This window comes from Lactuca saligna, chromosome 4, assembly GCF_052625555.1.
Source record: "Lactuca saligna cultivar CGN05327 chromosome 4, ASM5262555v1, whole genome shotgun sequence".
Taxonomy (NCBI): domain Eukaryota; kingdom Viridiplantae; phylum Streptophyta; class Magnoliopsida; order Asterales; family Asteraceae; genus Lactuca; species Lactuca saligna.
In genome coordinates, this window is record NC_136420.1 from 25,527,918 (window position 1) to 25,540,878 (window position 12,961).

Below are 12,961 nucleotides of genomic sequence, written 5' to 3' on the forward strand. Positions count from 1 at the left end.
ACCACAAGAATATCGTCTCGGTCCCGGCCCGATCGGTTCTATCCGGTTCTGGTACTGGTTTCAGCCGGTTCCTCGGTCCAAATGCTCATCCTTATTCCAAATTTATCACTTAATCCATTAAGATTTGGATCCAAGCTTAGATCTTACTTCTCCAAGGTGGTTAATCACATAATGTTGCCAAGTTTATGTGTATGCATGGCTAAATGGGACTCTAGAGCTCAAAAGATCTTAATACTTGACTTAATACATGCATGGAACCAAAACCACCATAAAGCTTGCACCTTTATGCCCAAGGAGCTCATGATATATCCAGATCTATAATTTCAAGCTTCAAAAATGACTTTAACTCCCACTAATCAACCAAAAGAGGTCAAAATGACCAAAAATGCACCAAGAAGAATATCCATGAAATGGCAAGGTTTGAACTTTTTACTTCCCAATCTACCAAAAAGAGATGCAAATACTGGATCTCGAAGCTTTCCTTCAAAGAACAAGTCTTCAAGTTTCTCATTCTTCTTCTAGATCCACAAAACCCTCTGCAAATCTTACAAGAGCTTCGATATCACCAAACATGGGCTAGGGGTAAAATTAGTGTTTTTAGAGCATAGAGGTTGTCTTAAAAATGATCAAAAGGGGCTATCATAAAGCTTATATAGGGCATAACACAAAATTTAAGGTTGTCCAACTGAACCTCGTACGCCCAGCATACAAGGCCTCGTACCCCCGCACCACTCTTCGCAGTACGCCCTACGTACAGCAGTTTAGGCAAGCATAATGACCTTTGTAGCAGTACGCCCCGCGTACTAGGGTTTCCTCTAAAACCCTAAATACTCTGAAGACCATAACTTCTTCGATTTAAGTCTGTTTCCGATGAAATTTATATCCACGAAAAGGTGACGAGAAGCCCTACACTTCTAGCAACCTATCATAGACTTGAAGTTCCCCGAACCAATACCTAAAATTCATGAATGACCGAGTTAACAAATTACGATTATTCCTTTGGGCTCCGAAACGCCATCGAACACTTAGGTCACTTAAACTTTAAGATCCTCATCCAAAAAGGGCTAAATCCTTTCTTCCCCAAGCTCCTAAGCCTTATGATAACTGATGATCGGGCTACAGCCCCGAATAATGGAGCGATTTGAAACCAGGTGTTATAAAATTATGTGTATTGAACTATGAACTAACTATATTAAGTTGTTATCTTTTATGTATTAAATTATGAATTGATTGTATTACGTTGTAAATTAGTTGTATTAAGCGGTGATTTTTTTTATGAATTTTATGTTTGCTTTTGAAACATGAAATAAAAGAAGCATTATATACAAATATAATTTTCTCTAATTTAGAAAAAAAAATGTGAAATTTAAACTGAGAATATAGTGTAATTAAACTTTGAAAGAAGCACTTTGCTATAGATCTGAAGATATACATGTAAGTTTTAAGTTGAAAATATGGTTATAAATGTATAAATTTTGTATATTAAACTGTGAACTTATTATATTAAGCTGTGAATTTTATGTGTACTAAACTGTGAATTAATTGTATAAGTTGTGAATTGACTTTATTTAGTTGTGAATTTTTTTTATGAATTTTGTATTAAAATATAAGTTATTTATATATGAATGTTTGTATTAATTTCTTGTGAATACATTAATTTTTTGCATTAAACTTTGAATTAGTGAACTAATTGGTTTACTAAACTATGAACATAGTATTTAAGTTGTGAATCCATTCCCAGTGGAAGAAACAACCACCGAAGATACCAATTTCTGGCCTCCTCTCCGGTCACACTCTACCACTTCCCACTGCCCACACACCACCTGCTGCCACCACCGTTTTGGTCGACCAAGCCCCACCGCCATAAACCACCAAACTTTCCTCCTTCGATTCCTTTTCTATCAAGCAAGTTGACAAACACCCTTGAAAACCTGTTACTGCTTTCCCTTTTCCTTCAATACTGTGAACCACTAGAAGCAAGAAAAGCCAACAGTAGGGATGCCACCCACTGCCACAAAACCGCCACCATTCCACCATTGTTCTTCTTTCAATAAACCACCCATACAACCTCCAACCACCTGTTGTTGCTTCTCCCTATCCCTTCTTGTGGAACTCGATGGAACAGAAAAAGAAATGGAGCAGCAGAAGGCTACAGGAGCAGCCCCCAGCTACATACTGCCACCATCGTTCTGCTATTGCTGGTAAGCCATCACCACCTATGCCATCTTGAATCACATTGTCGATACTTGTCAATTTCAACTGAGACCAAGAGACCCAACAAAGGGTCTCAATTTCGTTCTTGTGCATCCTGAAATCGCGATCAGTTAACCAAAGAGACCCAACGATGGGTCTTGATTTTTGTTGAATCTCAAACCTGCAAATCACGATTGGTAACGAATCTGGTTGAAATTGGGGGTGGGTTCTTGTGTTCACTGTATAGTTTAGGGATGAACGAACTTGTTTTGCCACATATTCCCGTTTGATTTTGGGTTTTTGAGATCATCTGATGAAGATGAAAGGAAGCAGGCAGTGGAGAGAGAGAGAGAGAGAGAGAGAGAGAAAGAGAAAGAGAAAGAGAGAGAGAGAGAGAGAGAGAGAGAGAGAGAAAAGAGAGAGAGAGAGAGACCATTTGTATATTAAACAATTATTTTTTACTTTTTTTAAGTAAGGCAAAACTTCATAAATGGTCCCCTCGCTAGTGAAATGACAGAAATGCCCTTCACTTAACAGCCAAAAGCTAACGGAGTGAGCCGAAATGGCCAAATGTTAAAAGTTTTGAAACCACAGGGACCATCTGTGAGGTTTTTTGAACTTAGGGACTAAACTTGATATTTTTGAAAACCACAGGGACCATTTTTGAAGTTTTGTCTAAAATAAATATCATATTGTTTTCATTAGTCGTGTAAAAGAAACCGGTTCAGGAACCGAACCGGTCGCTGAACCGAAAAATGGTTTAGCCCTGAACCGATTCACGAAAGAACCAAGTCGATGCTGAACCGAACCACCGGATTGGACCAATTCGCACTTTCAACCCTTGAGACCGGTTTGGAACCGGTTTTTGCTGAACCGGTTTGCGAATAGAGCCGTTGGTGAACCGATTTTCGAGTATTACCGTTTTTTTGTCTTTTCCTAACGGCTATATAGTCGTTTGAGGTTGTTGAAGACCCGATTTTAGCTCTTTTTTGACCATGTTAACCATTCCTATATATATATATATATATATATATATATATATATATATATATATATATATATATATATATATATATATATATATATATATATATATATATTAGATGTTTAGGTCTCAACTTTACCTTAACCAAACCTCAAAAAACCTCTCTTAGTTCAAAAAACGATCTTAATTCAAAGAATGGATTCGGCTTCCGTTGGTGTTGGAGATTCATCAAACAATGTTACCGTTGTTAGCATCAAAGAAACAAATATAAATCCGACTATTTGGTGCAACTATGATTTGTGTGTAATGTCGAACGGTACAAAACAAGCGCGATGCAAGAAATGTGGTGTTTTTTTAATGAAGATGGGAATTCGGTATTGAAAACTCATATGACCAAAAGATGCCCCGCGGTGAAATTTGGGCCGGGACATAATCAAACAACAATTGCGAATGATGCAACATTGTAGAGTTACGATTTGGCTAAAGTTCGGGATAGGATGGCGAAGTTCGTGATTCAAGAATGCGTGCTTTTTGACCACTTCGACAACAAACGATTGACTTCGTTCATTCAAGATACTCTTCAACCACGATATTGTCATGTGAGTCGTACTTCTATTAAACGTGATTGTATTGAAATGTGGAAACTTGCAAAAAATGAATTGATTTTAGGATTTCAAACTTTAGAAACCGGTGTGAATTTAACTTATGATGTTTGGACGGCTCCTCATGGTTCACCGGATGCATACCTTTGTGTTACCGCTCATTGGATTAATCCAACTAATTGGGTAATAATGAAGCGTACGGTTACGTTTGAATTGTTTAAGTACCCGCATACCGGTAGAAATTTATTTAAAATTTTAGATTGTGTGATCGAAACTTATAAACTTGAAGGAAAAAAAATTTCTATATCTTTTGATAATGCTTCAAACAACACCGTCACGGTTGGACAACTAAAACTAAAATATAAACCAATTTGCGATCGTGTTTTTTTTTTCATAGTCGATGTGTTGCACATATCATTAATTTGGTTGTGCAAGATGGACTAACTAACATTGAAACCATAAAAGATGGTTTCAAATACATGCTAAAAGAGATGATTACGCAACGATATGACGGATGACGAATAAATACAATGACTACACACTTGGAATGAAGACGACGACGACAACAATGTTTTATATTTGAAGATGTATTAGTTTGACAATTTGAATGTTTTGTGTTTTTATGTTTGAAGTTGTATTATGTATTTCCAATATAAAAAAAAAATGAAAAAAAAAAGTTGAAAATTGCTCCATTGATTCAAGTTGAACAATTTTGTACATACATTATATTTTTGTACATATACACAAACATCAAATTTAAAAATAAAAATAAAAATAATAATAATAATAATAATAATAATAATAATAAAAATAAAAAAAATTTTGGCATATATATGGAGGTGTATGTGTGTATTACCAAAAGGCTTATGCCTTCCTAATTCCAAAAAAAAATCCCTTTTTTTTTTGTTAAACACAATAAAAAAGCAAATAGAATCTCAAAAAAAAAAAAAAAAAACATTCCTATTATTCGGTTTTAGCCCAAAAAAAAAAAAAAAAAAAAAAAAAAAAAAAAAAAAAAAAAACATTTTTTCCGTCGAACCGGTTTTTAAACCGGTTTCTATAGAACCAAACCGGTTTACATATGTTAGGATTATTTTGAAGCTGGACCGGTTTGGAACCAACTGGTTTCGAGGTGAACTGGTTTTGACTAAGTTGATCAGAACCGAACCGGTCCGGTTCAGAAAAAACCGGTTTGTGCATGCCTAATTTTCATAATTAAAAAACTATATTATGCCCAATTTTTGTTGGCAAAATTAGACTAGTTTGACATCTTAGATTGAAAAAAAAAACTAAATAAATAAAAAAACCAAAAAACATATAAAGTTGTATACAATGGTAAGCCCACATGAAAATCAAGGGAATCGACCCTCAAAGTTTGAAATTATTTGAGTAATGCATATAACTGACTCTGTTTATGAATCAAGTCTTGTGAGAAACTCTGTTATCGCTCGGATTACAAGGAGTGGGCTCTCTATATGAACAGCATGCCCACAATTAGGAGCCTCAACCACTCTACTCTTGCCAAGTGTCACGCACATCCTCTCACCAATCTTCTTAAATTTCTCATCTCTCTCACCAACAATAACCACAACAGGAGATTTCACATGCTTTAGATCTTCCCACAATGACCTATCATCAAAATTCATAATTTAATCATATTCCAAAACAATAAGTGGATTATTTATTTATTTATTTATTTATTTATATAATGATCAAACATACGGTTGTCTTCCGGTGCTTAGGCCAGAGAGTGTTTTTGCAAGACCTGACACGTCATCATGTTTTGACCGGTCAGCAACTATTTGCTCAAATTGTGGATGGCTTCTTAAGCTGCATCATATGCATAAATTTATAAACTCAAAGTAACTACAAAAAAAAAAAAAACTTAATTTTTTTTTTAAATATTAAATTACCTTTCCCACATCTCTCCAGAATACCATGTCTGAATAAATAATTCAACACCATATGAAATAAGTGCACATGCTAAAGAATCATCTTTAACACTTCTAGCCTTTCTTTTTGCCACGTCATCCAATCCAGGGCTTCCAGATATCATCACTACACCTTTTACCATATTGTTGAATTTTAAAGCCATGTATAAAGTGATCCTTGCTCCCATGGAGTATCCGACAAGTGTCACTTTTTTATTGGTTAGAACACAGAACAGTTTCTCCAGCATATCTGCAACTAGCTTCATTGAAAGCTCAACTCCTTGTGCCACGTCATCAATGGCATCCATCTTTGACCCACCATGACCAGGGAGGTCGATTGCGATACATCTAGAAGATGCTGACATGGCGTTCATGATGGGAATCCAATCTTCACTACTCCCGAGGAATCCATGAAGAAATACAATAACATTATCCTACATTAAAAAAAAAAAAAACATCATATACTTCTGCTAAAACATATTAAATTAGAAAACTCTCTTTGTTACATTTTTTTCATCTCCAAGCTCTTTCACATTGATGGAAAATGTCATCCCCTCAACATCCACCTTTTGTGTATAATTCCGTAGTTTCTCACTCTCAAAACTCCGGAATACCGAATTCCGATTGATTTTGAAGTTGGTCAAACTTTGACCGGCATCAAAAACAGAAGCTTGACTTTTCGTAAAACACAATGACTCGGAGATGATGACATCATCTTTGAGCCACTTGTATGTTCCAAGACCATGTGCTACGTCAGATACAATTTCCTTATTCATTATTTTGCAAATATCTTTATTTTTCATTTCAAGAAAACAAGAAAATTGAACATAAGCTGACAAAGATATTCCACTTTCGAATGCAGCACTGACAACAGCTAATTTTCCATGCTGGTGGGCCCACCTTGCAATGAATGCAGCCTTCTCAAATCCACCAACAAAGCTTGGTTTAATTACCTGAAAAGAGGTAATTAGATAAATTACTTAATAATTAATATGTAACAATTAATCATTAATCATTTACTTACAACAGCAACAATTTTGTCATGTGTGAATCTTGAAAGAGCTTGAAGAGGATTTTCTTGAAGATTGTCAATGGTTTCATCTAGGGCTACAGGTATTCCACTTTCTTCACAAAATTTAATTATATCATCTTCATCATTTACAGGCTCCTGAAATTTGGAAAGTAGATTTTTATATTTTTATCATAAACATAATCATCAACCAAGGATAAAATAATAAAATAATAAATACCTCAATATATTGAAGTTCACATTCCTTCACATTACAACCAAATTGAAGAGCATCATTAAAGGACCATTTTTGATTTGCATCAACACGAAGTTGAATATGGAAACCGATTTTCTTCCTTATTTCTTGTATGACTTCAGCATCTTCAATAGGATGGGCCCTACGTGCCACCTGTCAGTTTATTATAGAAAATGGAAAATGGAAAATTGGAAATTACTTACGTTCATATGATAGTAGAAACAAAACAAGAACAAATTTTTGCTTACTTTTAGTTTGATTGTAGTGAAACCTTCTTCAACAAGTTTGGATGCAAGATAAGCAACTTCAGAAGGAGTTCCATTAGAGTCAAGAAGGGCACAAATTGTAATATTTGATGACTTTTGAGGACTTTCTTGTTTGGGTGCTGATGGGTGAAGGATATTTAACATACTGGAAGAACAACCTTGTACTGAAGCTATAGCATTAAGAATCGCCATTTCCAAACCACATCTAACACTTGGAAGAATAGAATCTGGCTAAAAAAATAATAATAAAATAAATTCAAGACTTTTAACAAACTTTGTAAAAAGAAATTACTGGATGAGTAGTACATACTGGGATTCCTAAATTGGTCCATATCCATGAAGAGAAGGATCCATTTAGAAGAGGAAGAGATGAATGTAAGGTGACTCCTTTTATAACATGAGTAAGAAACTGAAGTTGCTCTTGTGCATCTTGAAGAGTTCCCTTGTGGGTCCCAAGTGGTGCCACCTGTCATTGTGAACAATAATTAAACCTTATAGGTAAATAAATAAATAAATAAACTTGAGATAGAAAAGATAAAATTTACCTCTCCAATTCCAGTACTTCCATCTTCAAGATACAAAGTTAACACAAATCCTTCTCTATAATTGTCATTAACAACAGGAGTTGTCAATGGAGCACAGAGTTGAATTCTGTCATAACATGATAATTTATACATTATAACTTTATAATAAATCTTTATAGATGATAGATCCATTTTTTTAGTAAAAAGCTGACCTGTATTGGAAAAACTCCAGTTTATGAACTTTAATTGAATTGAGAACTGATAGCTTTGAAATAATGGATAAAGAATTCCCTGCTGCTTGACATGAAAATTTTCTTAAATTACTGTGAAAGTTTTTATTGGCATCAATGGAGCTCTCAACTTCAATAACACAATCACTTTCTTCATGTTGAGAATTTAACAGAGCCTTTTGGAGCTCGGATTTTGTGCTGACATGTACATGCTTCACACTATCATGTGAATAATAAATAATCTCACATTAGCAATCAGAAGTGATGATGAAATATGAATTGATGAATGATGATCATTATTACCCATGTGCATTGCATAAGTTGTGAATTCCAACATCATGAGATGTGTAAAAATATTGACTCAGTATTTTTTCTTCAGCTTTATTTGCAATGGGTAGAAGACTAAAAATCGCACCTCCATGGTTGTTGATCACAATTATTGTCATCTGTTTTCTTGAAATCCTTCAAAAACATAAGAAATAATAAATATAAATATAAACAGAAATCGATATCTGAGAAATATATATAATTTGTACCTTTGTTTCAAAAGTGCTAATCCATTTGTATCATGTAAAAAGGAAACATCTCCAATCACACAAACAACCTGAATTTAAATTGTAGAAATATTAAAAGTATAAAAAAGAAAATAAAACAAAAAAAAAAAAATCAGATACTTTACTCACTTTTTTGTTGTGGCCTACAGCAAAACCAATAGCAGTACTGAGTAAACCATCGATACCACTAGCACCTCTGTTTCCAGCCACCTGTATCCAGGAGAATGGAAAACCTGAGGGTAATTTGGTAATTTTACCATGACTACCCTTTCCATGACTACTTCCATACATATCTGCATCACGTATTGGCATGCTATTTCCTATGAACATTGTAGATCCAAATTCAATAGCTTCTGAAGTTACATGAGCAACATATGGTTCACTCAAATTGTTCTCTGAATGTATTAAAAATGATATCTCCCATTCAACCTACAAAATTAAAAATCTATAAAAGTTAAAAAAAAGTGTAAAAATTGCATTTGGATCAGATTTCAAGACTGAAATTAATAACTGTTTAGTGTTTAAAGTTTACAGTTTACCATCATGTTTACTGAACACAGGAAACTTGTCCATTGGGTGTTGATTTTGGTTGTGCAAGATCTCATCACACAATTGGTAAAATGACGGATATGACCTTGAATCCTATGTGTAATTACATGTGAGGGATCATGTCGATTAGGATGGTTATCCACTAATATATATTGACATGGAGAAGAATCTTGTATCATTTGTGAAACGCGTTTGCTTGTTATTCTGCTTCCAATCTGTATTCAAAAACTATAAATAATAAATCCATCAAAAAGTCAAACAAATTAAGTTGACCTCACCAGTATATTTTCTATTTTTCTCTAACTATACCTGAAGAATAACATCTGGATTTATCCGATTTCTGACTTCAGGAGAAAGTAGCAAATGATCCAAATGATCAACAAAAAGAATACTCTCATTAAGTTTCAAAACAGAATTTTTATATTTTCTCAACCTTAAACCTGATAAAATATCAGCAAAAACTGGCCATTTAAGGTGTTTAGCTAATAATAAAGATGCCCATATATCATCCTCTTTAAAAATCGCACCAATTAGCAGAATCCCATGTTTTGCACCTTGTATTACACCTAACACATCTGCCACATCACCATGTGTGAAAGAATCATGAGGTTGGAAATAGTTTGTAAATGGTTGACTACTTGATACCCAAAACTCTAATCCTTTTAAACAACTTTGACACCATTCTTTTGGTGTGTTTTCTAGAGGCTCCCTGAAAGGACAATTGATATGAACAGGTCCACAAGGTGATGACATGGCATGATTTACAGCAGAGTCAAAAGTTGTGAGAACCATTCTTGCAGAAATTTCATCTGTGGGTACAGGAAGATTGAAAAATTGCCTCACAAATGATCCAAATATGTTAACCTAGAAAAAAAAATGTTTAAAAATGAATATTTCGAAACAAAACTAATAAATAATAATTATTAATTATTGATTAACATACTTGATCAATTGCTTGGTTGGCTCCAGTATCAAGAAGCTCAGGGGGGCGATCTGCTGTGAGTAATAGAAGAGGTAAAAAATCTTGAGAAGCTTCCACTACCTGTAAAAGTGTAAATTATCCACCTTTTTATAAAAAAATGAAAAAGGGTATAAATTTATAGTTTTTTTACAGACTTACAGCAGGTAAAAGATTTGAAACAGCAGTGCCTGAAGAGGTTATAACCACAGCTGGTTTTTGACATCCTCTTGCATAACCAATAGCATGAAAAGCAAGTGATCTTTCATCAAAGAATGCAGTGCAATTTGTCATAGGGTGAGAAGTTGCAGCAATGGCTAGTGGAGTGGATCGCGATCCTGGAGCTATACAAAAATACTAAATAAAAAATAAAAAAAGTTAAGAGATTTTAAACAGGAAAAAGGAAATGAAATTTATCATTTATCTTACAGTTAAACCGAGTCGATAGCATTCTTCGATTACAAGTGATGCCCACAATGTATTGATGTTTGAAGATTGTTTTAAAGAATGAGCTATATCTCTGAACTGATCCACCTGTTTTTGAAATTTTATATAATATAAACAAATGTAGCATGTAATTATGTACAAAAGGTATAATTCCAACATACCATGTTATTGCAGACAGCTACAGTTGCTGAAAGTCTGAGGGAGAACTGACATGATGATGATGATGATGATGATGTGTTTTCCTATGGTTAAAAAGGGAATTTAAGAAGGATAAATTTATACACAAGATTGAGAAGTGACTAGAAGAAATATTGAAGTTAAATAATTACCAGGATAAAAAAGATACCAGTTCCATGTGGTCAAGGCAACCTTCCCTCAGCAAAAGAGCATCTGTATATACCTAAAAGAGGAGTGCTACCATTTATATGATTAAAAAAGTTTATATAATTAGAGTAGTTAAGTTAATTTGTAGTGTAAGTGAATGTGAATGTGAATGTACCATTTGTGCATGTTTATCCTCCACCATGTTGAACTTTTTTAGAACAGCATTAATGGATTTGTTCAGACATTCATTTGCAATGGGCCTTGTAAGAGCTGGCCTAAAAGAAAATTTTGTAAAATATGACAACTGTGCACATGAAATACATAACAGAAACATACAGTATGAGTGTAGTTATTCAAACTATAGGTCTGTATTCTGTATAAAATATTAAACACTGGAGAGTAGAGAAGATAGCCATAAAATACCTGTTGTGAGATAAATAATGACATCAAAAGCCTTGTCATATGGATAAAGGGAAGAGTCATTCCATGCTAGTGTGGCAGATAATATGGATAACCCATCAGACTGGACTAATTCTATCTGTAAAATTTTGAAATTCAATTAAAATCATGAATTATTAAAATTTAATTTGAACATATGGTTATGTGGATTACTTGGGGAATGAACATGTAGGGTGATATATTCTCATACTTTAAAGAATTGTGGCCAAATAAACCATAAGCCTTCAGATTTGCCGAATCAAGGGACTGATATCTTCTGTAAGAAATGTTCTCTATTGAGGCAGAGGAAAAAGGAGCCTTGATGAAAACTGCAGCACCAATTCCAAAGACTCCATGACTTCTAGTAAATGAGAGAAACTTATTGGTTGACTTCTCAACCTCTGTAGAAACAAAAAACTGAGGAAATACTCCTAGTGATGGATCTTGACTGCAAAACAAACTCAATGCTCTTGAACCAGGGGATACAGCAATCTGCAAATGGCAAGTCAATATTTTGAACAGATAACGTAAGAAATTTGCTAGAACAAGCATAAGACAAGTGAAATTCTTAATTATATGTGTCTAATCAACATTGAATAAATCTGAAAACCTGAAATCTGTACATTCCAGCTTCAGCACGAGGTTTCGACTTCAATTCCTCAACCGAATCTCTAATCTTTTCGAGTCCCGATTCTAGCGTCAGTGCTGGAGGCAATGTACGCGTAATGCAGGTAGCCAGGAGTAGTTCGGCCTCCTCCGCCTCCATGAATTTAACGTCGTTTACTTGCATTGAACTTCGCACAATCTATACACACAAAATCATATATTTCTTACAAAATCGGAAAAATTATTAAAGGAAAACAGGAAGCAAACGTTGAATGCACATGGAAATTCGTAATTTGGACCTTGAAATTCGGAGCATTCCGGCGCTGACGAAGAAATGTGAAGCGATTGCGGGAGGGTATGGTGATGTTGGTTTTAGAAGGCAGAAAGGTGATAGTATGGCAATGTAGGAAGGAAGGGAGAGAAGCATGTATCTTGATCTGGAGATTCATAGCGTCACCTTATAGGATAAGGAAACAGGGTTTCAGGGCTTAAAGGCGTTTTCCCATAGGATAAAATTAACCAACCGACTTCAGTTTTAAAAGATATGCACACCTATTAATTACATACGATCGGATCCCTTCCACTCGAAGGACCGACTCCTATTTGGTATCAATACTAATTTCTCGGACACCGCTTGGGGGACGCAAATTCTGGGACCACTCTAACGATCTCGGTTACGAAGATACCCGATATCTGAATTACTCGTTTGATTTTTTTGATTTTTTCGGATAATCAGGTAACCCGATTTTTTTCAGGTCGGATAAAGGGTACATTTTTTGAGTTTCGAGTATACCCGAATTATTTTAAAAACTCTTTTTTTTTTTCTTTTTTGTATTTGATCAAAGTTAAACTAACTATTATTATTGTAAAACGTGAATCTTTTTATTAATGATAATATAACACTAACAATATTAAAAGTAATTGTTTATATATTATCATGTTCTTTAAAACTTAACTGTAGTCTAGATTATAGTTTTTATTGCAACTAACAAACTTATTATCTTGACGAAACTTCAGAACATTACAAAAATTATGGTTACAATTATCTTAAACTTTTAAACTAAGATCTTTAAGTATTTTATTTTTTTA

The 12,961-nt window shown here is 34.2% G+C and overlaps 1 protein-coding gene and 1 pseudogene across 2 annotated transcripts; both read right to left on the bottom strand.

Annotated features, from left to right (window-relative positions):
- Nucleotides 1–5,192: 5,192 nt before the first annotated feature.
- LOC145039394 (protein PHYLLO, chloroplastic pseudogene) lies at nt 5,193–6,076 on the bottom strand (annotated as a pseudogene).
- Nucleotides 5,953–12,412, bottom strand: LOC145041409 (protein PHYLLO, chloroplastic-like). Of its 2 annotated transcripts, XM_078989469.1 has the most exons (23): nt 12,172–12,412; nt 11,877–12,071; nt 11,441–11,758; nt 11,252–11,366; nt 11,004–11,098; nt 10,851–10,904; nt 10,666–10,746; nt 10,487–10,591; nt 10,220–10,414; nt 10,043–10,141; nt 9,409–9,963; nt 9,090–9,314; nt 8,680–8,979; nt 8,533–8,600; nt 8,300–8,458; nt 7,979–8,215; nt 7,788–7,893; nt 7,553–7,708; nt 7,225–7,473; nt 6,962–7,129; nt 6,736–6,879; nt 6,612–6,664; nt 5,953–6,145 (listed from the first exon to the last, which is right to left on the bottom strand). In XM_078989469.1, the coding sequence occupies exons 1-23, from the start codon at nt 12,319–12,321 to the stop codon at nt 6,082–6,084; spliced, it is 3,891 nt and encodes a 1,296-aa protein (XP_078845595.1). In that variant the 5' UTR covers nt 12,322–12,412; the 3' UTR covers nt 5,953–6,081. The 2 variants fall into 2 exon arrangements, with proteins under 2 accessions (XP_078845595.1, XP_078845594.1); XM_078989468.1 differs by having other exon boundaries at nt 6,079–6,664.
- Between the last annotated feature and the right edge of the window lie 549 nt (nt 12,413–12,961).